Source organism: Typopeltis vanoorti, chromosome 21, assembly GCF_054136105.1.
Source record: "Typopeltis vanoorti isolate ZY-2024b chromosome 21, IOZ_Tvanoo_1.0, whole genome shotgun sequence".
Taxonomy (NCBI): domain Eukaryota; kingdom Metazoa; phylum Arthropoda; class Arachnida; order Uropygi; family Thelyphonidae; genus Typopeltis; species Typopeltis vanoorti.
Window position 1 is genome coordinate 79382391 of NC_143569.1, and position 23341 is coordinate 79405731.

The following is a 23341-nucleotide window of genomic DNA, read 5'->3' on the forward strand; positions in this document are numbered from 1 at the left end:
AAATAACATGACAGACGTCTTGTGCTTCTGCAAACTTGATGTCAAAGCCATTTTTTTTTGACACCACATGCATCCTGATTACTTTCATTTCTAGCAAAGTACTCAAAGTTCTTTTCTCACAGTGAACAATTGCCTTCTATGTATAAGCAAGAAAATTAAATCATAAATGCATCTAGCACAGTTATAACAAATATAAAACGAAAACATTTCCGGAAAAGTGCTCACAGCATTAGTAATGTTACCAACGAATTACAGAAATGCACTTACCCTGTTAGTAACAATAAAGAAATGATACCAACAAACGTGCACAGTGAGTATGTAACGGTCAAAGGTTTAAAGCTACTAAATCATGCGCCCTAACTGTATGTTATTCCTATTATTGTTTAAACTACTGTACTGATGATGTCCTAAGATACGTCGGATGAAATATTTACAATTAAATATTTTTCACTGTGGTTAATACGTGTGTTTCTTTTAATTAAATTGAAATATTTTTACAGGGATGTATTCGATTACACCATTCTGGTGCGACACTACTATTAGTAAAGAAATATGGTATTAAACATAATATTAAAAAATTTTAATTAATTTAATTCTATAAGAGATATGAATGTGAAGGATAATGATTATGGATAAGTGTTCAAAGAATAATGATTGTCATTATTCTTTGTACACCATCGTTGAAAAGGTTGCATACTGTGCATCACAACGATGGTACCAGATTGAAGGAAACTGATGAGGCAAGGGATTATGGTGAACAGAGTTGAAGTTCAGAGGGCATATTGCAAAAGTTGGTAAAATAGTTCAAAGAATTACTTGAATGTGTTGAAAAACTAACTAGCAAAGATAGGGAGGTTATTATCCCTCTTTGTATGGCTATGAATTAGCCACATCTTGACTACTGTGCACAGATTTGGTCACATGGGTTTGTTGGAGATCAGTAGGTAATAGAGAGGATTCAGAGATGAGTGACCAAGCTTGCAACAGGTCTGTGAAATGCTTCCTATGAGGATCGGTTAAGAGCATGTGGATCACCAAGTTTAGTTGAATAGGGAGGAGAGAGGACATATGATAGAAACTTATAAGACATTATTATGATAGTTTGAGTGGTGAACAAGTAGAATGGATTGCCAGATTTAGTTGTGAGTGACCTGGAAGTAAATGAGTTTAAGGAGAGGTATCATAAGTTTTTTGTATATAAATATTATCGTTTATCTCCTACAATGAGCCTCTGGGTTCCATGGAGATACCATATAATAATAATAAAATCCAAGATTTTTTTACCTGTGTTCATCAGAATGAGGAAACTTAAAAAAAAAAAAAAAAAAGATACCTAGGTAAATAACAAAGACAATTTGAGGTCTTGGAATATTAGCTATGTTCTCCCCAGGACCTTTTGAATGGGCAAACCGCCCGGCTGGTTTTACTGACCACCCGGATAATGCTGTGAATTGACATGACTAAATAATGGGCAAGAATGGAAAAATAATTTTTGTATGCCTGGCCAGTAAAAATTTCTGGGGAGAACACTGATTAGTTATGACAAAAGATTGAAAAAATGTAATTTACAGTCTGGAGGATAAAAGAATGGGTGATATATATAAGATGTTGAGAGGTTTGGCTGATGTTTAGAATTAGGGTTGAAACAGCTAAGGTTATGAAACCAATGCATTATATCTGTTAATTGTATGTTGTTTTACAGGATGAAAAACCCAAGTTTCTGAAGGAAATGCTACTGAAAGATTTAGTAACATCTCTCTTTTCTGAAGAGAAGGGACAACATCAAGGGACATTCCCTGAATATTGTGCAAAGGAGTGAAAGTAGTTTTGTTTTTCCCTTCAACTGTTGTGAGTTGTAGTACAGGCTCAATGAAAAGCCAAAGGTTTCGTGTACATTTTTCTGGACTGCTCTGGCACATCTGTTAAAGAACCAAAGTTACCAGGAGAAGAAACTGACATCGGCAGTATATCTGAAGAGGAAAACTAACTAAGAAAAGGTGAAGAGTATTGGTGAAGGTGAAGACTACTTACCCAATAGCAGTTTTCATGGCAGTGCTTTCTGCCATGAAAACTGCTATTGGGTAAGTAGTATTGATCTTATATAAAGAACTCAATTGCAATATAAGATTACCAAGTTCAATCTCATTTAACTCACAACCTGATGGATATATAAATGGAACATTCTGTAATAAAAAAATCTCACATATATGCAATTTCTTTTTATGTTGAGCCCATATACGAGAGGTTGGCTGGTCAACCTATAGTACGTTAGTACCGTATATGGGTGGGTTGGGAAACTTGTTTACATTTGATTTAAAAGTTTGTATGTTGTATTCCTTGGGAGATATGTTAGGGGGGAAGACTGTTCCCCAGTACCGCAGCAGCAGGGATGAAGGAGGAGGAAAAGAAACGTTCGGTGGGTTTCAAGGTGTACTGTAAAAGGATGTTGGACGGAGTGTTCCAATGGACTTAGTACAGAGTTAGGGAATTATTGATGCTGTTTCAGATGAACATTTCCCTTGGAAATATTTATAGAATATACAAATTGCAGAGACCAAGCGTCTATGTGAAAGTGAGGGGAGCGAGTTGGTGAGAGATGGGTCATTTATCAGTTTAATTGCTCTCCTCTGTATTGAGTCAAGCATTTTGAGGGAGATTTCAGGAGCCCCACTCCAAATGTGAGAGCAGTATTCGATAGCTGGGCAGATTTGTGATTTGTATAATGTTAACAGCTGTTTAGAGGTGAAGTAGCGTCTTGAGTGAAAGAGAAAAACCTAGTTTTTTGGAAGCTGAGGATGCAATGGTTGTGATGTGTTTATGCCAGGAGAGGCTTGATGTCAGGGTAATTCCGACATCAAGGAATTACCCCGATGAAGAAGAGAAATCTGATCTTGTCTGGGAATTTGAGTTATCAAAAACAATGCTGCAGGAAAATGGTTCTTTTTTGGAAGAAATAAGACAGAACTGGTTTCACTAGCATTGAAGTTGACGAGGTTATCTGGGCCACATTGGAGGATGGCTTGCAGGTCAGAATTAAGGGCAGTGGTGGTTGATGTTCTGTGGGTTGAAGTAAGTTGTGTAGAGTAGGAGTTTGTCAAATGAAAGGGAGGAGTGTAATGTGCTGTCTTCTACAAAACTGTATTGGGTTAGAGGTCAACTGAAGTAGGTCATTGATATATAGAAGGAAGAGGGTCGGTGAGAGAAGTGAACCTTGTGGGACCCCAGCATTATTTGAATGGTGAGAGGATAGGGAGCCGTCTACTATCACACAAAGTGTGCATCCAGACAGGAGCTGGCAATCCATCTGCAGAAGTCCTGAGACAGTCCAAATGATGGGAGTTTGCTTAGTAAGCTTTTGTGCCAGACCTGGTCAAAGGCTTTAGAGATATCAAGTGCAACTACTTGGGATTTGCCGAATTTCTCCATGGCATTTGTCCAGTGATGGGTGATGTATGAGAGTAGATCTGTTGATCGGTTTCGACGGAATCTGTACTGGTCATCGCTTAATAGCTGGGTACCTTCAAGGTAGATTAGGAGTTGAGAGTTGATGGTTTTCTTCATCACTTTAGATAGGACTGAAGTGAGTGAGATAGGGCAGTAGTTAGATGGCAGCGATTTGTCACCCTTTTTAGGAATGGGTTAAATATAGGCTAGTTTCCAGGCTTTGGGATATATACCAGTGGAGTAAGAGTGTATACAGATGGCACAGGAAAAGAATCAGTTCTGGCGCACAGACCTTCAGGACAATTGGAGGAATGCCGTCAGGGCCAGGAGACTTTTTTGTGTCTAATTTAGACAACAGGTTTATGATAGCTATTTGGCAAAAGGATGCGGGGGCATTGTATGTTGGGCAGTTGGAATGACTGGAGGGCATTTGCCATTGTCAGTTATGTGTGCATTGGAAGCAAAGTGTGAAGCTAGGAGGTTAGTTTTTTCAGTGGGTGTTGCAATTGAGCCATCTGAGTATGATAGAGGTTGGAATAGTGTAGGGCAAAGTTACAACCTTGGCAAGAGACCAAAAGGCATGGCTGCCATTTGGAACAGGCTGCAAGCTTCCTGCTTTTTGCCCGTTCAAATTCTGTTTTGGAAGCATTGAAAATTTTTTTGCATCTGTTTCAGGCTTCAATATAGGCACTGAAGGAGGATGGGGTTCTTGAATTGAGCTAGTTGTGGTATGCCTGATTTTTCATTTGTACAGCCTTGGCACATCTTTTGGAGAACCAGGGTTTAGTTAGGGGACAGCAGTTCTGTATCACCAAAGTAATCACTGAACGTATTACTTTGGTGATACATTTGGTGCATATGTTTGGACTGGAAGACCAGAAACAATAGTCCAACCTTGGGAATGAAGCGTAGTAATCTCGGAGACTGTCCCATTTGGCACCGTTATAATGCCAAACTACTTTTGTGTGGGAGTGACTGTGTAAGCGTTGTTGCATGGGGGGGGGGAGTACTAGGTTGTGGTCAGAATTACTCAGGGGGCTCACTACATTCGCTGCATATTTGGAGGGGTCATTAGTAAGGAAAAGATCTAGAGTATTTGGGGAGTGGTTCAGGTTATCTGTTATTCTGGTCGGTTTTTGAACAATTTGTGTAAAGTCATTAGTGATGGCAAATGTTTCAGCATCTCTGCCTGCAGAATCTGTACAACTGGAAGATGAAAGCCAATTAGGAGAGTGGTAGAGACAGCAGATGAATTTGACAGTGTGTGTGTGGGTGGGGGGTGGGGATATCTTCAGGTAAAGAAGGTCGAAGTTGGGCGATTCTAGGTTAGGTGCTCTCTAGCAGGGTATGTCAGAGCGGATATATGCACAGACTGAGATTTGAGTTTCTGTTAAAAAGAGTAGACAGGGTTTGGTGGTTCTACTGCTTCCAAAGCAGCATTAAGCTAGATATGCTGGAAAGCAGTATGACTGTCTTACTAGGATAGCTACTCCACCACAAGCCACACAATCTCCAGTTCTTCCTTACGAAGATCAGTAAAATGCCTTAATGTTGGATCGTAATGGGTTTTAAATACATTTTCAGCAGACAGAAACCGAAAGTTTGCATTTCTACAGGAGAACCTTAATATCATCAATATTAAACAAAACCTACGACAATGCCACTATAGAAATTTTCCAATTATTTTGGCTTTGTAGGCTTGTCTGGTGTTGGAGATGTTGAGGACTTTTTTTTTTTTTTTTTTTTGTTAGGTTTATATTTATCTATTGATTTAGGGAAGTAGAGATGGCCAGTGTCCATCTATTCTACCTGATACTTGATGTGTCAGGATCGTTTGGTGAGTTTACTTTACTTTTGGTGGATACAGAAGTATCCATTTTGTTTACAGGATGTCTGTTGGTTTATCTTTTTTAGTTGAGATTACTGGCAAGTGGATTCTCATCAAATTAGATTATTTCTGGAGTCATTTCAGGGTGAGACTATAGGTAAGTAACTGATGCACACCACAGAGAAGCACTCACAATTATGAAGTTCAGGTATGGGGAAATTAGAAATTAACAGATGATGGAATAGACATATGGATTTCAGTTACTACTGATAATTTCTTAACTGTCGCCTTTTTAGCAAAGTAGATTTTGGTATATGTGAAGTGTGGTGGAGGCTAGCTTCTTCTTTGCATCCTGAAACAATATATTTTGTTCTGTTTTTACCTTTTGTATTTCTTTTTCATCTTTCCACCTCTGGCATGCACAGGAGTAGGCTGGATGATCTCACTGACAGTTAACACATTTAGCTTTCTTTGCAGAGCAAGATTTATTATCATGCTCTTTACTACCACAGTAGGCATGTGTGACAGAATCACGACTAGCAGTCTAGACATGCCTGTATTTACGACATTTAAAGCATGTCAAGTGGATTAGGTTTGTACAGCCTAACAGGACAATTAAGATACTCTGCTTTTACAGATATTAAGAAGTTTGGATGTATCAAAAGTAAGGATTATATTTATTGGTTGGAACCAGTTGAACCATCTCTATATACAAGGATGTGTCTCATACCAATCACCCCCCCCCCCCGATGTTTAAGCTCTGAACATCAAGAAGATCCCATTTCGATATCACTCCTCTAGAAGAGTTTAGCAATTTACGAGATGATACTGTAATTGGCATTCCACCCACTGATGTTGAACTGAGTGATTTTTCTGAGTTGCTGACATGATGCTTCCACAAGGATATCACCAGATCTAAGTTTTTAACTGTTCTGAGAGATCCTGCCAGTATCTTCTAAACTCTTTTTAATAAAGAAGGGTGACATTTTCTCTATTGGCTTTTCACTTGTTGCATGGATGATGAGAAAAACTGATACATTTATACTGTTGTAACATCTTTTGTTTGTTACTTCTGTAATTAAACGATACATCAACAGTATCAGTTGGGACCTTGTGAGGGCCCCTTAAAAATCTGAGGATGAAAAATTATGCTTAAGACCAATCCTGGCTGGGCCATCCAGGATTGCCTGTCTGCTGAAGCAGAGGCCAAAGTAGTACAAGACTGCCAGGAGTCCCCATTCTGGATGTCCACAGGTTGCACTTCATAGCAAACACATCAGCAGGGCATTAGATCCCAGTGATGGTGGTGTGGAAGACAGGATAATGTAAAAAACTCTGGAGAAGTAGAGTGAAGAATACAGAAGAAAAGCAAAGAAAAAGAGGAAGCATGAAAAAAGGCAGCATCATCGTCAGTGGGAGGTCCCCTCCACTATGGACAGGTGCCCCAGCATAAGAAGAGGTTTGAAGAAGTGGAAGTTAGTGAGTTGTGGATACTTAAGTTCCCAAAAAATTTCAATATTTGGAGTAGTAAAATGAAGTTACAGAAATAATAACACAATTACAGTGATTATTCCAATTCAAAGAGCAATAAAGAAAAATAAATCATCTGAAAGTAGTGGAGGTGGCAGCAGCAGTCTTAGTGAAGCCACTAATAAAGCTAAATGTTTCAAGTGTTACATGGCTCGGACATTTTTGTTTTGTTTGTTTTTTTGCATCAGTATAAACTATACATTTTATAAGAAATAAGGAGTAGGAAGCTTTCCCTCTTTTATACATTTTTTTAAGCATGCAAAACTTTATTTCCTACTGTTGTTAAGAACAAGCTTTCCATTAGTTTGTATGATGAAACAGAAATCACTTACCTTTAACTGTAACATTTCTCTTAATCACACCCATAAGTTGCTGTGATGTACTAGATGCAAATGCTATTACTCCAACTGGTATGACACCAGCTTGAGTAAAATTATATGTTACAGTCTCATTTCCGATAAATCTGTGGTTATCAACAGACCATATATAGTATAATGTTGAATTTTTCAAGAAACCACTAGGATCATTAACAGTCACTGTAATATTTGTTGGAACACCTGAAGCTACACAGCTGACATTTGAAGGCAAGCCATCTTGATGGACTGTAATTATTCCTGTTAGTTCATCTGTTTTAACAAATGAAAATTGTTTTTAAACAAATAAAAACTAAAAAAAAAATATGTACAAGGTAATTTTTATTTAGCATTAAATTTCAAGTAAAGTTTTCTTGCAGCTAAATATGTCTTAATTATAATACTAACTATTCTAAAAATCTTTCTAACTGAACTAAAGACCTTCAAATATAATCTGAAGTGGCTTATGCTTTATGCTAGTGTTTCTTCAACAACATAAAAATATTTACTTTATGCAGAATTCCTATGAAAATCTTCATAAATTATCAGAAAGCAATTAGGTTAATAAACTATTACCAGCAAAATATTAGGATGTGATGTGAGCATAGTCAATAGATGATGCATACAACTGTAATTCATCAACATCACCCAAAAGTTTGATGAATTAGTCATTAGCAGGAAAATAGTAGGGAGGACTGCCTCTATGTATATGAAGAGGAGGAATTGTGGAGACAAATGTTAATCCTGGTATAACCAATGATAAAGCAAATTTTAAAGGTATTTTCCACTGCTGAGCAGTGTAAAATGTCTTTAAAAGTAAAAGTATACCTAATACAAGTCATAAATGTTTATATTATCTGGGAATCCCTGTAAGTTTTCAGGGAACCCAAGAGTTCCACAGAACACAGTTAGAAACATTGTTCCACCCAGTACACATAAAATACTAATCTTTATAGGTATACCTGTGGTATAATACCAGCACAACAAAATTATAAGATAACCAAAGTAATAAATTTCAATTAAAGTACAGATATTTATGCTGAAAATAACAGTACATCATCACTATGTGGAAACAACAAGCAATCAAAGAATAGGAATACAAAGTACATACAACAATCAGTTTACCAATTAAAATGATGTTAATATTTAAAATTGTTTCTATGGTGCAGACTAATTTCATTCAGGATACTGTTTAGTGTCAATACCATGCTGTGCCAGACTACACTTTTGAGGTTTCACGTATTCAATGTACAGATACTGTACATCACTAGTGTACAATCCTGGATGAGCCCAGGAAGTTTTGCTGGCCTGGTTGGCTGAGTAGTTAGCGTATCTGCTCTCCAGCCAAAAGGCTGGAGGCTCAAATCCCACTGTGGGTATGGATGTTTGTGATTGATTGTAAAAATACTAGTGGTGGTGGTGGTGGTGGCAGGAAGTAGATGGCATTGGTGTAGATGATGATGGTGGTGGTAGTTGCGGTTCACTGTGTTTGGTGGAGTGGTGGAGATGGAGAGTTGTGGAGTGGGTGCCCTCCCTCAATGAGTCTATGGACTCCTTAATATGTAGTAATAATAATAATAATACTGGCCACTGAATTAGTTATATAATACTACATTGGACCTCTTTTAGCCTGAATTACAGCACATATGCAGCTTGGCATTTGGTACAGATTCCGCAAGTTGTCAGATTGCATCTACATCTATGACATATCAGGTGTTCACAAGACAATCGTTTAACTGGCTCAGATTTGATTAAAGAGGACTTTGCTCCTGGATCTGTTTTTCTAACATGTCACATACATTCTGAATGGGATTCAGATCCAGGCTTTGTGGTGGACAGGCAAGATGGTGGAAGTCACCATCATGCTTGCTGAACCACTGCTGAACAATTCTTGCACAATGGACATTAGCATTGTCATCCATGAATCAACAGTCACCTGTTGGATAAAAAGTCAACATTGCAGGATGGACTTAATCAGCAAAAATGTTCACATATTCTTTGGAGGGCACAGGACCTTCCAGCAATATCAGGGGACCTGTTCCATACTAACAGACCATGCCTCACACCATAACAACACCCTCAGAACCTTGAGATATGTTTACAAGGTAAGCTAGGTTCATTGCTTCATGGGAGTCCCACAAAACTCTCTGCCTACTGTCAGTACAGAATAAGGTGTACCATGACTTGTCAGACCATATGACTTTTTTCCAGTCTTCCAATGTTTAGTAGTGGTGTTTCTTATACCACTGTTAGACAAACTTTCTGATTCTTCACAGAAATCAGTGGTTTCTGTATAGGCATGCAACTGACAATACCAATCCAGTTCAATGAGATATGAGTTGGGAACAGCCTTTATTAAATGCTGCAGTCAATTCTGCATACTGGAAATTGTGTTTGTCCATACAAGCCTTCTCAGACGGTGGTCTAGTTCCTGACAGACTGTCTTAGGACCACAGTTATGCTTCTTACAGAAACAATGTGGATTATTTTTACACCAGCTGAAAACCCAGGATATCTCACCTTTAGAGAAACCAGTTAGCTCTGCTGTTTTAAAAATCATGGCTCCACCCAGATGGATATCCACAATAATTTTCAAATTCCTAAAGATCCTTTGTTTTTCCCATTAGGATCAACATTATTGGTGATTATTGACCAGCAGCATTCTTAAATGGTTACCTAATAAGTCCAAGATTTCATCACACGATTTTGGAAGAGTCTCTCTTTCTACCTGCTTTCCCCCAAAATCTACAAATTTCAGCTATCAAATTAACATATGAGTTCCTTCTTTAACAAAAAGATCACCATCCAATTTCCATAACTTATTATGATATGATTCTTCCACACACTGCAAATTTTTTCTGAGAACAAAAGAAAGAAAGAAGGAAATAAAAGTACTTCTTGAACTCATGTGAAATGCTACATATTGCAGATTTTTTTAAACTAACAAGGAAAAAAAAAACACTAGAAAACCTCAAGCAAATGAAAATAGATATTTTTTTTGAATATGTATTGATATGAATATAAACAGAATAGCAATTTGTAGTTGTCAGGCAATCTGTTCCAAAATAGGAAAATAAATTAAAATTTTTGTTTATTTTTAGCATTGATATTAATCTACATTAATATTGATTATTATTATCTATACAGCTGATTTAACGAGGAAACACTTGATTAAAGAATATAAATCAAAATACCTCATAGTGTCCATTATTCTGTGTCAGAGATGTCTTCAGATAAACAAGTAACAATATCTCTTTTAGTAACCTAAGGAAATCTGTTTTACCTTAGTTTACTAAAAGTTGTGGGCAAGTTCTACTGATCTTCCAGATAATGAAATCTGATATGACCAATACTTAGGGTGCAAATTAATCTGAGTGCTGTCTTTAGGAAAATGCCACTCATTTTTATTTGTGGAAATTAGTTATTTTTTTTCTATATTTTTCATTTTTCGACTAACTCACCTTTAGTCGAAAGAGACCAGATAAAGGTTCCTCACATCACGGACTTGAATCAAACACAGGTCTTTCCAACCAAAGAGCTTTGTCTATGCCAACTGAGTTACAGAGGCTCTCATAGTATAACCAAGTGGAAAAATAAAATATAAAATTAAAATTAAATTCTTGTTTTAATCCTTGAACCAAGCATAAACAAACGAAAGTTTGCAAGTGAATTATATTGGCTATGCTGTTGAGATGTAGAGGCTCTTGTCTTCATTACAGATTAACTTTTGTATCCTATAGTGCACAGTACTTCCCCCTTTTTAATTGAGATGTCATTAGGAGGTAAGACTTGTGAAGCTGCTGAAGCCATATTTTCCCATGTACAAGAAGAAAAATACTGAACATATTATTAAGATGCTTGTAGCCATTTTTTTGGTAGATATATACTCGTCTGATGGGGAAGGGAGAGGATGGACCGTGCATTATTGTATACTGTCACAATTTTACCTAAAGTCAACAGTCTCTCTCTGTGGACAAGTAGCCTACTCGTGAAGACTTTGCATGTGTACTATTGTTTATTCCTGCTTGAGTAAACGATTAAAACAAGAATATAATTTTTCATCAAGTTTAATTTATAATCTAATAGTGCTTCATAATGTACATAATAAGGATTACTGCAAGTAAGCATCAGTAAAAAACAAAATAGGGTAAAGTTGTCTTTTAACTAGTTTGCACATGCCCCCTTCATGACTAGTTTACTTGCATATAGTGGCTGTTGACTTCACATTATTTGCCTCAGTATCCCATAATGCAAAAACTAGAAAGTGTGTAACTTCTGCATTGATTAACCTTCATATCTTACTGGATCTAGCTACTACTTCAAAAACCTCAATAAATGTCAAACTGGTCTGGATAGTGACTCCATGGTGTTTTTTTATGGAATCCTGAAGCAATTGATGTGAAGTCAACAATCTCTATATACAAGTAGACTAGTCATTAAGATACTTCGCATGCAAAGTTTGTTTGCTTGTACTTGGAACTCTTTCAAGGTCATGGCACCCACAACAGACTGGCAGCTTATTCCACTCATTCACTACTCTTGCTCAGTTTCCATAGACGGCCCCTAGTTCTTCCACCACCAGACCTGTTCTAAAAAATTTCCTCTGAATTAATCTTGTAAAAACCCCTCAGTCCTTCTCTCCATCACCCTGGCACCGAGATCTCAGCACAGTAGTGAAGATGGGGTCTTATCAACGCTTAATGAAGAGGAACAATAACCTTTCATCAAAGTATTCTTCAGTAACCAAGTGATCTAATGAGCTGATTTAGCCACTTTTGTTATATGCTCCCTAAATGTCAACTCTCTATCCACTAACACTCCCAAGTCTCTGGCTTTTCAATTTCCTGGAGTATTGTTCCACCAATGTGGTATACTGCTGCTAATCTTTTCATCCTAAAATGCATAACCTTACACTTTGCCTCATTAAACTGACATCCATTCTCCTTAGCGCAGCCTGCCAATCTATCCAAATCATCCTGCAAAATTTTGACATCGTGTGTATTCTCTATGGCTCTACCCAACTTTGCATCACCAGCAAATAACTGAACAGTTAACTATCACATTCGCTGGCACGCTCCTCAGACATAGTTTGTTACCACACCAAGCGCTTTCACTCCTTCAATGTCAGTACGAATAATCTCGAAGCCGATGGTAATCAACATACGAGTATATTCGTAAGTTGGCTTGTGAAGCTCATATACCAGTGATGTTCAACCTTTTTTACTACACGAGCTACTTTTCTATAATAAGTTATTCGCCGATCTACTCTTTTATATATAAGTTATTCGGCAATCTACTCTCTTATATAGATCACGTCCCCCCAACCTGATATCTCATTACACACAAATAAACAACTAAAAACTTTGTGTATTTAAAAATTTATTTATCACTTTTAATTATTTTAATACAACAAAAAAAAAAATATATATATATATATATATATATATATATATATATCGGAATAAAATATTTATTTCTCCATTTTGGAAAACCAAAGTTAGAAAAAACAACAGATTGATTACAAACTCACAAGTTACAGGACATGCTAAATGCTGGCTGATTTAAAAAAAAAAAAAAAAAAAAAAAAAAAAAAAAAAAAAAAAAAAAAAAAAAAAAAAAAGTGAAATTTGGCATTGTTTGGACCTCGCAATATTTTCATAGTCAAGTTGATATGAAGAAGTGACCAATCGCAGACAATCATCCAAATGATCATTTATAATTTGGTTTCTTAACTGATTTTTTATGACGGTCATATTTGAAAACGCAGATTCTGACAAGTATGTAAACACTTGACAGAATTTTTCGATCCGAAACACGACAGAATTTTTCGCGCAATATCAGTTAATATTGGGAATTTTTCATGTGCATACTTCCAAATGACTTCACTGTGTATTAATTTTATATGTAAACTATTCTGAATGTTTATTATCTCAAGTTCTACTTCAGATTGGTTTATATCAAACAGTCCACAATTTTATTTGAAATTTCTACAATGTTCAAGTTTTCTTGAAATGGATTATTGATAAAAGATACAATCATTTGATTTTATTAAAATCTTGAATTTATTTCTTCCTCAACTAATTCTATTTCACGAATAAATTCTTTTAAATCATAGCGAAGCATTTCTTGATGTTGTTCAAAAAATTTTAATAAATATGGGAGATGTCTAAATTCGCAGTCATTTATATTTTTCTTTAATAAAAGTATTGTTGAAAAGTTTTTATTGAACTTAACATATCAATTAAATTTTTATCTCTACCTTGTAACTCTAAATTTAAATTGCATAATTTCGTACAGAAATCTACTAAAAATGATACGTATAACAACCATCTTTTATCACTCAATTGTGGATAAATATCTCCTTTTTCATCCAGAAAATTTTTTATATCGTTAATTAATACAATAACTTTCTAAAAATTGACTTCTGCTGATCCAGCAAACATTATTGTACAACAGAAGTTCCCTATCATCGTCTGCCTGTAATTTAAATAACCACCGTTGCAGGGTTTTTCCTCGAACAGAATTTACAATTTTAAATGTAATATCCCAAACATCTTTTGGGTTTAATCTTTTACTACACAGTACTTGTTGGTGAATAATACTGTGGTACATTAAAAAATATGGATATTTGTCATCATTTTTACATAATGAAATGAAACCTGATTTATTACCTATCATTGCAGGAGCACCATCAGTAGTAATAGACACAAGTTGAAAAAGCGGAAGTTTGTGTTGTTCCACAAATTCATCACTTAAACAGAATGGGAGAGGAAAGATTAACAAAAACAAGTGTTCTCTGCCAGGTTGGCAGGAAAACGACCCAGAGGAAGACCAAGATATAGGTGGATTGATACGGTACAAAGTGCCTTAGACGATAGAAATATAAGATCTGATAATGTTGGAGTCTTGACAAGTAACAGACTGATTTGGAGGAAAATTGTAGATAGGAAGTTAGTAACAATGTAAATTTTTCATGTAGTATTATCATATCCTGTACACCCCTTGAGGGTACATGTCAGGAATTTGATGATGATGCCATACAACAAAAAAAAGTTTAACAATCCAAAGTAGACACTCATTTTGTAATATAGTACTGGCACGAGCTTATTTTCACAATTCAGAAGTGAATTTGCTTAGTATAATTGTATACCTGAACATTTTGCATAATGAAAATGCTCTTCAATACAATTATTTAAAAAATACAATCATCATGCATAGAGAGCCATGTGATCAACATATAATGAAAAGTGAATCTAGTTTTTAGCTTAGTTAAACTACTTTTTTTACTGTTTTCGAACATTTTATTATTTGTCTTTTCTATATAATGCATGATATTTACGGATAATTTATGCAAATTCATCTTTTATTATGAACAATAAATGAAAGTCAACATAAACTACACTTTAGTTTTGTGAAATGGCACAAAACTGTAGGTGAATATGATGGACCAGGAAGTGTTAAAAACACTGGAGGGATGAAGTAAAAACAAAGGAATAAGATGTGTTTTCCAAGATAAACGGGTCTTAAACAATTCAAGTGGTTGTACTGCAAACACAAAGTTGCATTTTGTAATATGTAAAAATATCCTGAGCTGCCAACAGTAATAACTGTAGATTACTACAAGAAGACTTCTCATTAGATTTCTTGAGGCATTCAATTCTCACAAGATACTGTAACATATCTTGATAGAAATCACCAACAGACTGTAGGTGCTTTCCAAAGATAGATGGATGAAATGTTTGAATATCTCAAGGACCTTTTTGCTGCAGTCTATTATATAAGTACATTCAATAAAACATTTGCTGACTTCCTAAACTTGATATCCCTGCTAAATAAACAGTAGCAAAATGATGAAATATATCCAGCATCTAGATCAGAACATAAGTCAGATCTACCAAATGAATATAGAAGAGACATAATATGTCACATAATATGAGAACAAAATTGTATAAAGGTTTTGTAACTAAGGAAGTAAAAAGCAGATGTTAACATGGAAAGAGCAACAAATTAACTGAATCTGTTGCCTGAGTGAATGGTGAGTGCACAATACTAATTGCAAGAAGCAATGAGAGATTGTTATCTTTAGTAGACATTACAATATCCATTGTACCTTGAAGTTAGTATTGTGCACTCACCATTCACTCAGGCAACAGATTCAGTTAATTTGTTGCTCTTTCCATGTTAACATCTGCTTTTTACTTCCTTAGTTACAAAACCTTTATACAAATTTGTTCTCATATTATGTGACATATTATGTCTCTTCTATATTCATTTGGTAGATCTGACTTATGTTCTGATCTAGATGCTGGATACGACCGCCCCCCCGAATCTAGATACTAGATTCGACCCCCCAGCCAAAAGGCGGGGGGGGGGGGTCGAATCCTGTCACACTGGCATGGATGTTTGTGATTGTATGTGAAAATACTAGTGCTGGTGGTAGTGAGCAGTAAATGGCATTGGTGTAGATGATGTGGTTCGCTGTAGTTGGTGGATTGAGTGATAGAGAGGGAGAGTTGCAGAGTAGGTGCCCTTCCCCTCAATGAGTCTTTGGACTCCTTGGAGGTGTCACGTAATAATAATAAGCCTAATATCATAATCAGACATGTAGAAGACAGTGCCCCAGGCAGAATAAAAAATTTTTAATCCTTTCTTTTCTCTACGTCATGTCATATGGCAATTTCTGTAATTTTATACTAGAAAATTTGACACCATTATTTTTCTGCATTACTGACACAACACACAAAAACCTGCATTAATAAAAACAAAATTTACTTACCTGTTAATGTAAAATAAGTAGAGTTTGAAGCTATTTCCATGAAAAGGTCACTCACTGTAACTTTCATTTCATAAGTACCTGGATTGTATTGCTTACTAGAATAAATCCTTGAGAAAACAGCTTTATTCCTTCCACGAATTTTAGATTCCCCACCCACTCCTGTGTTGTCCTTAAATATAAATACATACTGACCATGTGCTTCTTGTTCTTGCAAGATTGCTGTAAATGTGAGCTGTGAATCCACAATTGCTGGACCATTATTAGTAACTAACAACAATGGAGATCCTATAGATAGAAGATTAACATAAATTTGTTTAAATAACAAACATTTATGAATAATATGAAGCTAAACAAAAAAAGACTAGTTAAAACAAGTCATGTTGCTGCAGCAAAAATAAAAATAATTATAAAATATACATTTAAGTCATAAAATCTCTCTCTCTCTACATATATAGTATTTGTATGATATTGCAGATTTTAGAACACGAGGACTTTAATGATTTTTTTTCAGAAGATTGAATCAAAAGTTTAAACCCAACTAAGCATAATTAAAAACATCAAACATGTCAAAGTCTTGCTGATTACAGCACTTCCCATTCCTCTTTATTCATTTGAGAAACCCTGTAGTACTCAAATGACTGAAGCCTCAACATCTTCCATAACCAATGATGTAAATTTTGATCTCCATCCCCCTTTTCTTTTGATAATCCGTAGCGCAATTGGATAAATGACGGTACGTTGCACCCTTCGATTAGAAAAGGCCTAAGTTCGATTCTCTTCATGACAGGAGGAATCTTTATATGGACTTTTTCAATTGAAGGTGAGTTAGCCAATACGGAGGTAGCAGGGTTTTCTCTCCTGGAAACTGATTTTTCATCCGCATACAGACAAATTGGCCCTTCAGAACACACACACAATTTAGAGACAAAAAATACTAGTGGTGGTAGTGGTTGTGGGCAGTAGATGGCATTGATGTAGGTCATTGGTAGTAGAGGTTCTGTGTAGTAGCGGAGATGGAGAGTTGTACAGTAGGTGTCCTCCCGCGATGAATCTTCGGACTCCTTGGAGGTGTCACGAATAATAATGTTCCAATATCTTTTCAATATAAGTTTTTCTCTTTTTGGGTTGATTGTTGCAGCCAGATTATCCTGGCAGAAACAAATTACATCGATAGTCTCCCGAGCTTCTAACAAAACTTGTTCTTTTCCATTCAAAACACTATTTTTCTCCTGCCTAATGCCTAATACTTCATAAGTTTCAGATCAGACCAACTTGGAATACTGTTCTGACATTTGGGATGGTGCACCTAAAACCTCCTTAAGAATTTATGATTTTTTTTTTCATGTAATTCCCACTCATAAAAAATGGTAAACTTATAGTACATTGCAACCATGAGTGAGGCAAAGATTTCCTCCCCTATTTTTATTAATTTTTTTTTACATAATCCAGAAACCCTGCTCTAGGGACCAAACACGGAACTTTCTTCAAGACACTTCAGGCCTCCAATAGCAAGGTGGTAGTCTCATGCCAGGCAATGAAATTCATCTCCCAATGACAATCACAAATATCCATGTCCACAGCAGGATTCAAACGCATAACTTGTTGGTTGGAGAGTGGATATGCTAACTAGGAAGGCATAATGATACACAGAATGTGATCCACTTAATAGGTGACCCCTCTTCCACAGACTCTCTGCAGTCACTTCACATTGTGCCTTTTCTATAGGTACTTTCATGGACAACGAAAGTACCTATACTGGGCATAACTATTCCTCCACTTTCTTCTAATCATATAAGGGCTAGAGCAGCTGCTGGTCAACACTTATACACAGTTCAATTCCAAACATACCGAAAAAATTTCCTGTCATCTTCCTTCATTCCATCCATTTCTATTGTTTGAAACAAACTCACTCATACCGTTTTTCCCAACAAGTACAACTTCCAACTCTTTAAGAAACATATTACTAGATTATTTCTTTCTCCTTAACCACTTGTTCATTTAAAATGAATTAAAAAAAAAAAGAAAACTCACATAAAACACTTATTTAATGTAAAATTTTGTAAAATGTAAAATAATGAAGATGCCTAAATATTATAGGCATCTTCAGCACAAGATAATATAATGGCAAGTAAACAATAGCAGACAATTCAAAAAAGGCACCACTTTTGTAAGATAAGTGACTAATGTAAGATAACTAAAACAGGTCAATAATTTCCTAATTTAAAAAAAAAAAAAAATTTATATATATGTGTGTGTGTGTGTGTATATATATATATACACACACACACACACATATATATACACAAGTATCCCTTAATTAATCCCTCGATGTAACACATATATATCAAAATCGCGTTAATCAAATATAATAATCAATGGTAAAAATTACAATTCATCCGTGATCAATTACTGTATTAATAATTCGTTTTATATGGTACTCTTTTAGGAAAGATAAAAATGAATACAGTGTAAATGTATTCATTTTGTACCTACATTAGTTATTGCAATTTTTTTTTAATCAAACAGTTATCAAGAGTCGTTTGAACAGTTTTAGTTTTCCTATCAGAATAAATTCTAAGATAACAAGCAAAATGACTCTCAACCTCGGCAAGCAAACATTCTTCGATTAACATCTGGATATATATATATATATATATATATATATATATCCATTACTTGCTGCTTAAGTGATACTAAAACTGCGACATATTCCACCCAGTTCTTTGATTGTTATCTCCTTTGGAACCGCATCTTCACATTCCATTTGTTCGTTGTCTTCATATGCACATTGTGGATTTTTGTGATTTTTGTTGATTTATTGATGTTTTGGATTCAATGTAATGGACTTAAGTGTGTAATTTTGGTATATTATTGGAGCTTTATTAGCGTGGTTAGTGTACTAAAGTGTTTTATAACATAATCTATGTCGGGAAGTCGCCGCTAGATGAATTCGTAATGTGCAGTGTTCGTGCAAGCTCCAGATAAGATAAGTATCATTTTCAGTTATCGATACAAATTACTTAATATTGTGTAGTTTTGTTTTGTTTGCCTTGCGTATTTTAGTGCGTCTGTTTTTGGTGTGTTATAACGTATAATTTGACAAAACACGTTGCAAATAAGTATGGCACCTGTGCGAAGGAAAATGGCGGCCAGTAATGATGGTTCACCATCCTTATCAAAGAACGGTAGTATAAAAGAAATGAGTCAGTGTACTAGCTGTGAAATGTACGCTTTGCGGAGTCCGGTAGGAGTGTGGTTAGATGATAATAAAGGATTGAATGTGTGTAGAAAATGTAGGGAGAATGAGGAATTGAAGTGTATTTCGGATCGTGAGTGTGATATTTTTGTCAACCTTCAGAATGAAGGTTGACAAAAATATCAATATATTTTTGTCAACCTTCATTTGTCAACATTCATCTGTCAACCATAAGGATATGACAAGAAACAGCAAGGTTGTACATGAAAATTGTGAATGTAGAAAGTGTGAATGATAGTATAAATGGTTTCTCAGAGAATAAAAAAGATGAGATAGATGCACTGAGTGAGATCGCGTTGTTGAATAGTGCGATAGAAAGAGCAAAACAACAGCTAGAGTGCATGAACAAAGTAGACTGAATGAACCAACCAATAATAAAAGGTATGACAGGAAAAATAGACGTATGAATGTGAACATGAACAAAATGAAGGATAGAGTGCTGTATGGAGACTCGTTAGTACGAGGTGTGTTAGTAGAGGATTTGACAAAATCGTACCAACCTGGTGCGACCATAAAGGACGTAACTGAGTCTATTAGAGAGCAAAAGGAAAGGGTGAAAGAAATGATTGTTGTGGCAGGTACGAATGATTTGAAAGGAGATAAAATGGAAATGATAGAAGACCTGAATGAATTGTTTGAGGTAGCAAAAGAAAAGAGTGAGAGAGTTAGAATGATTAGTCTTTTGCCACGGTATGACAGTGAAATGTTTAAAAGGAGGGCCATAATTGCGAATGACTTTATGCGTGGGTTATGTATGACGAGTGGTGTGGAATTTGTGGATGTGTGGAGTGAGTTTGATGGGCGAAAGGATCTATATAAGATGGATGGCTTGCATTTGAATGGTTACGGTGTAAGAAGACTTGAGAAAGTGTTGCTGAATGTAGTGGATGCAAATTCAGGGAAACTAGATTTGTTAAGAGGGGGGGGGGGGAGTAGATATACAGTCCTTATGGAGGCAGTTGAATGTAAGAATGAATATAATATGCCAGAGCAAATAAGGACAACAAATTTGAGTGGGATAGTTAATATAAGGCATCAAGATAGGGTTGGGGCTAAGGGGTCTTAAATTCATGTACACTAATACTAGGAGTATTAGGAACAAGAAAGAAGAGTTTTTGGCCATGGTTGGCACTTCCAGACCACAGGTTATTATAGGTATTAGTGAAACATGGCTGACTGTAGATGATATAACTAGTGGGATTGAATGTGATGGGTATAGTGTGTTCAGGAATGACAGAGAGAATAAAATGGGGGGAGGAGTATTGTTGATGATAGCTGATGAGCTCCAGCCAAGGAGAATAGAAGTTGAATTGCAGGATAGAGAAAAGAGCACATTTGAGGCCATTTGGTGTGAGATTGTGGCTAGCAGAACGAAATATACAATTGGGTGCTTCTATAGAAGCACCCAATTGTATATTTTCAATTAAGACAGGGTACATGTGGAATTATCGGGCTGGAAAGTATGACAAGCTTAGGAGTTTGATTGGTTCAGTGCCATGGCATGTACAACTGCAAGGACTAGAAGTTGATAGTGCATGGGAGGTAGTTAAGAAGTGCTGGCATGAAGCAATGGCTGACTGTATACCTAGAGTACGAATAATAAATCAAGTAGGGGTTAAATGGATGAATAACACCATTAAGCTTGAGCTGCAAAAAAAGAAACAACTATGGAGGGAATTTAAGGAGAAGGGTGACCGGCAGGCACATGAACGGTATAAAGCGCAGGCCAGAAGGGTGACGAGTGTGGTAAGAAAAGCAAAATGGATTACGAAAGAACATTGGCCATGCAGGCTAAAGAGAATCCTAAACAGTTTTTTAGATATGTAGCAAGTAAAAGGAAAAATGTACATGGCAGATTGATTTTAAAGAATGCCGATGGTAGGGAGGTAACTGAATCAGTTGAGATAGTTGAGTTACTGAGTGAGCACTTTGCAAGAGTATATCATCCAGGTGGTGACATTGCAGAAACGAATAAACCAGTAGATTATACGGGAATTGTGGTTAATGAAGTGGAGGTGAGTAGTCTATTGCATAACCTCAATGTCAATACATCTGTGGGATTGGATGGTATACCAGCTCGTGTTGTACGAGAAGCAGCTAAAGAATTGTCAGTACCCTTGACCATTTTGTTTAATTTGAGTCTCGGGTCTGGGTTAGTCCCGAGCGGGTGGAAAGAGGGGAAAATAGTTCCAGTGCATAAAGGTGGTTCCAAGACTGCTGTTGTAAATTACCGACCGATTAGCATATCAGGAATCATTGTCAAGGTCTTAGAGAAATTAGTCAAGAAAAGAACAGGATTGGATAGATGAAAATGGGATATTGTATGGGGGACAACATGGTTTTGTGAAGGGTAGATCATGCCTCAGTAACTTGCTCACGTTTTATAACACAGTGACGGCTGAACTGGATAGGGGTAATGGGTTTACAGTGATACTACTTGACCTTGCCAAGGTCTTTGATAGGATACCACATGGAACCCTAATCAGTAAACTGGAGCAGATGGGTATAGATATAGGGTTGGTGAGATGGATAGGAGGGTGATTGAAGGAGAGATATCAAAGAGTGGTTTATTCAGGAGTGGAGTCTAAAAGACGTCTTATGACTAGTGGAGTGCCACAGGGCTCTGTTCTTGGACCACTGTTTTTCAATTTGTTCATCAATGATATTGGAAATGATCTGAGAGAAAGTGTTCACTTGTTTGCTGATGATGCAAAGTTGGGTAGAGCAATTATGAGTGCACAGGATGTCAAAATTTTACAGGATGATTTGGATAGTTTGGAGGACTGGGCTAGGAAAAATGGATGTCAATTTAATGTGGCAAAGTGTAAGGTTATGCACTTTGGGGTGAAAAGAATAGCAGCAGTATATCGCATTGGTGGAACCATACTCCAGGAGATTGATGAGGCCAGGGATTTGGGAGTGTTGGTGGATAGGGAGTTGAAGTTTAGGGGGCACATTGCAAAAGTAACTAAAACAGCTCACCAAATCACTTGGCTTCTGAAAAATACTTTAACATGCAGAGACGAACAAGTTGTTGTTCCTCTGTATCGAGCCTTGATAAGACCCCATCTGGACTTCTGTGCTCAGTTATAGGCACCAGGGTTTCTTCGTGATGGAGAGGAAGTGGAGAGGGTCCAGAGACGAGTGACCAAGATGATAGCAGGTCTGTGGAATGAACCTTATGAGAATAGGTTGAAGATTTGTGGGTTGCAGAAATTGGACGATAGGCGAAGGAGGGATGATATGATTGAGACATTCAAATTACTGAAGGGTTTTTATAAGATTGATCCAGAAGATATTTTTGAAAATATGACTGGTGGTGGGAGGACTAGGGGCCATGCATGGAAGCTGGGCAAGAGCATGGTTGACAAGTGTGTTAGAGCTTTACAGGTTCTTTACTTGGAGAGTGGTAAATGAGTGGAATAAGCTTCCAGAGTCTGTTGTGGGTGCTACGACCATGAATGAGTTCAAGGGAAGATATGGTAGATACTGTGTGAATGTTGAATAGTTGTTCCAGACATGATGTTAGGGCCTCCCTCGATGAGTCTGTCGACTCCTTGGAGTTTCCCGGAACAATAATAATAATAATTGTTGTTCAATTTCAAGTAGATCATTGTCACTGAAATCTTTTGAATTTGAATCCAATAATTCTTTAACACCTTCCTCAACATCATCAAAACAAAAGTCTTCACCAATTGCAACGATTCAAAATCCACGTTGTTCACAGGATTTTGAAAACCACTAAGCCATTAGTGCATTCTGGCAAAAAGTTTTTCCAAACAGCTTTCATGCAGCTAGAAGACACTTGCTGCCACGTGTCATGAATGTTTACAATTGCATGTTTAATGTCAAATTTTTCCACTTGGAGCCTAATCACATTTTCTTTCATTGTTGTTTTTACTGTCTTTGAGAATGTCTTTTTAAGAAAATAGGCTTTGAAAGTTGCAATGGCGCAGATGTCCATGGATTGTAGCAATGATGTCATTAATTAAAACTCTTGCTGTGTATATAACGGGATTGTCGCAATTAAATTTGCCGTGTTAATCAAATCCCGCGTTAAGCAAAGGATACCTGTATATATACGTTTCTTAAAGAGTTGGAAGTTGTACTTGTTGGGAAAAAGAGTATGGGGAGATTGTTTCAAAGAATAGCAG

General features: G+C 36.4%; 1 protein-coding gene across 1 annotated transcript in view; it reads right to left on the minus strand.

Moving 5' to 3' along the window:
• The window catches only part of LOC150095021 (uncharacterized), a 79039-nt gene that overhangs the window by 47538 nt on the left and 8160 nt on the right, over nucleotides 1–23341 (minus strand). Inside the window, exons 2-3 of the mRNA XM_090411415.1 lie at nucleotides 15932–16216; nucleotides 7135–7428 (exon numbers count right to left, since the gene is read on the minus strand). Coding sequence (XP_090267541.1) covers nucleotides 7135–7428; nucleotides 15932–16216 — 579 coding nt within the window. The remainder of the gene's footprint in view (nucleotides 1–7134; nucleotides 7429–15931; nucleotides 16217–23341) is intronic.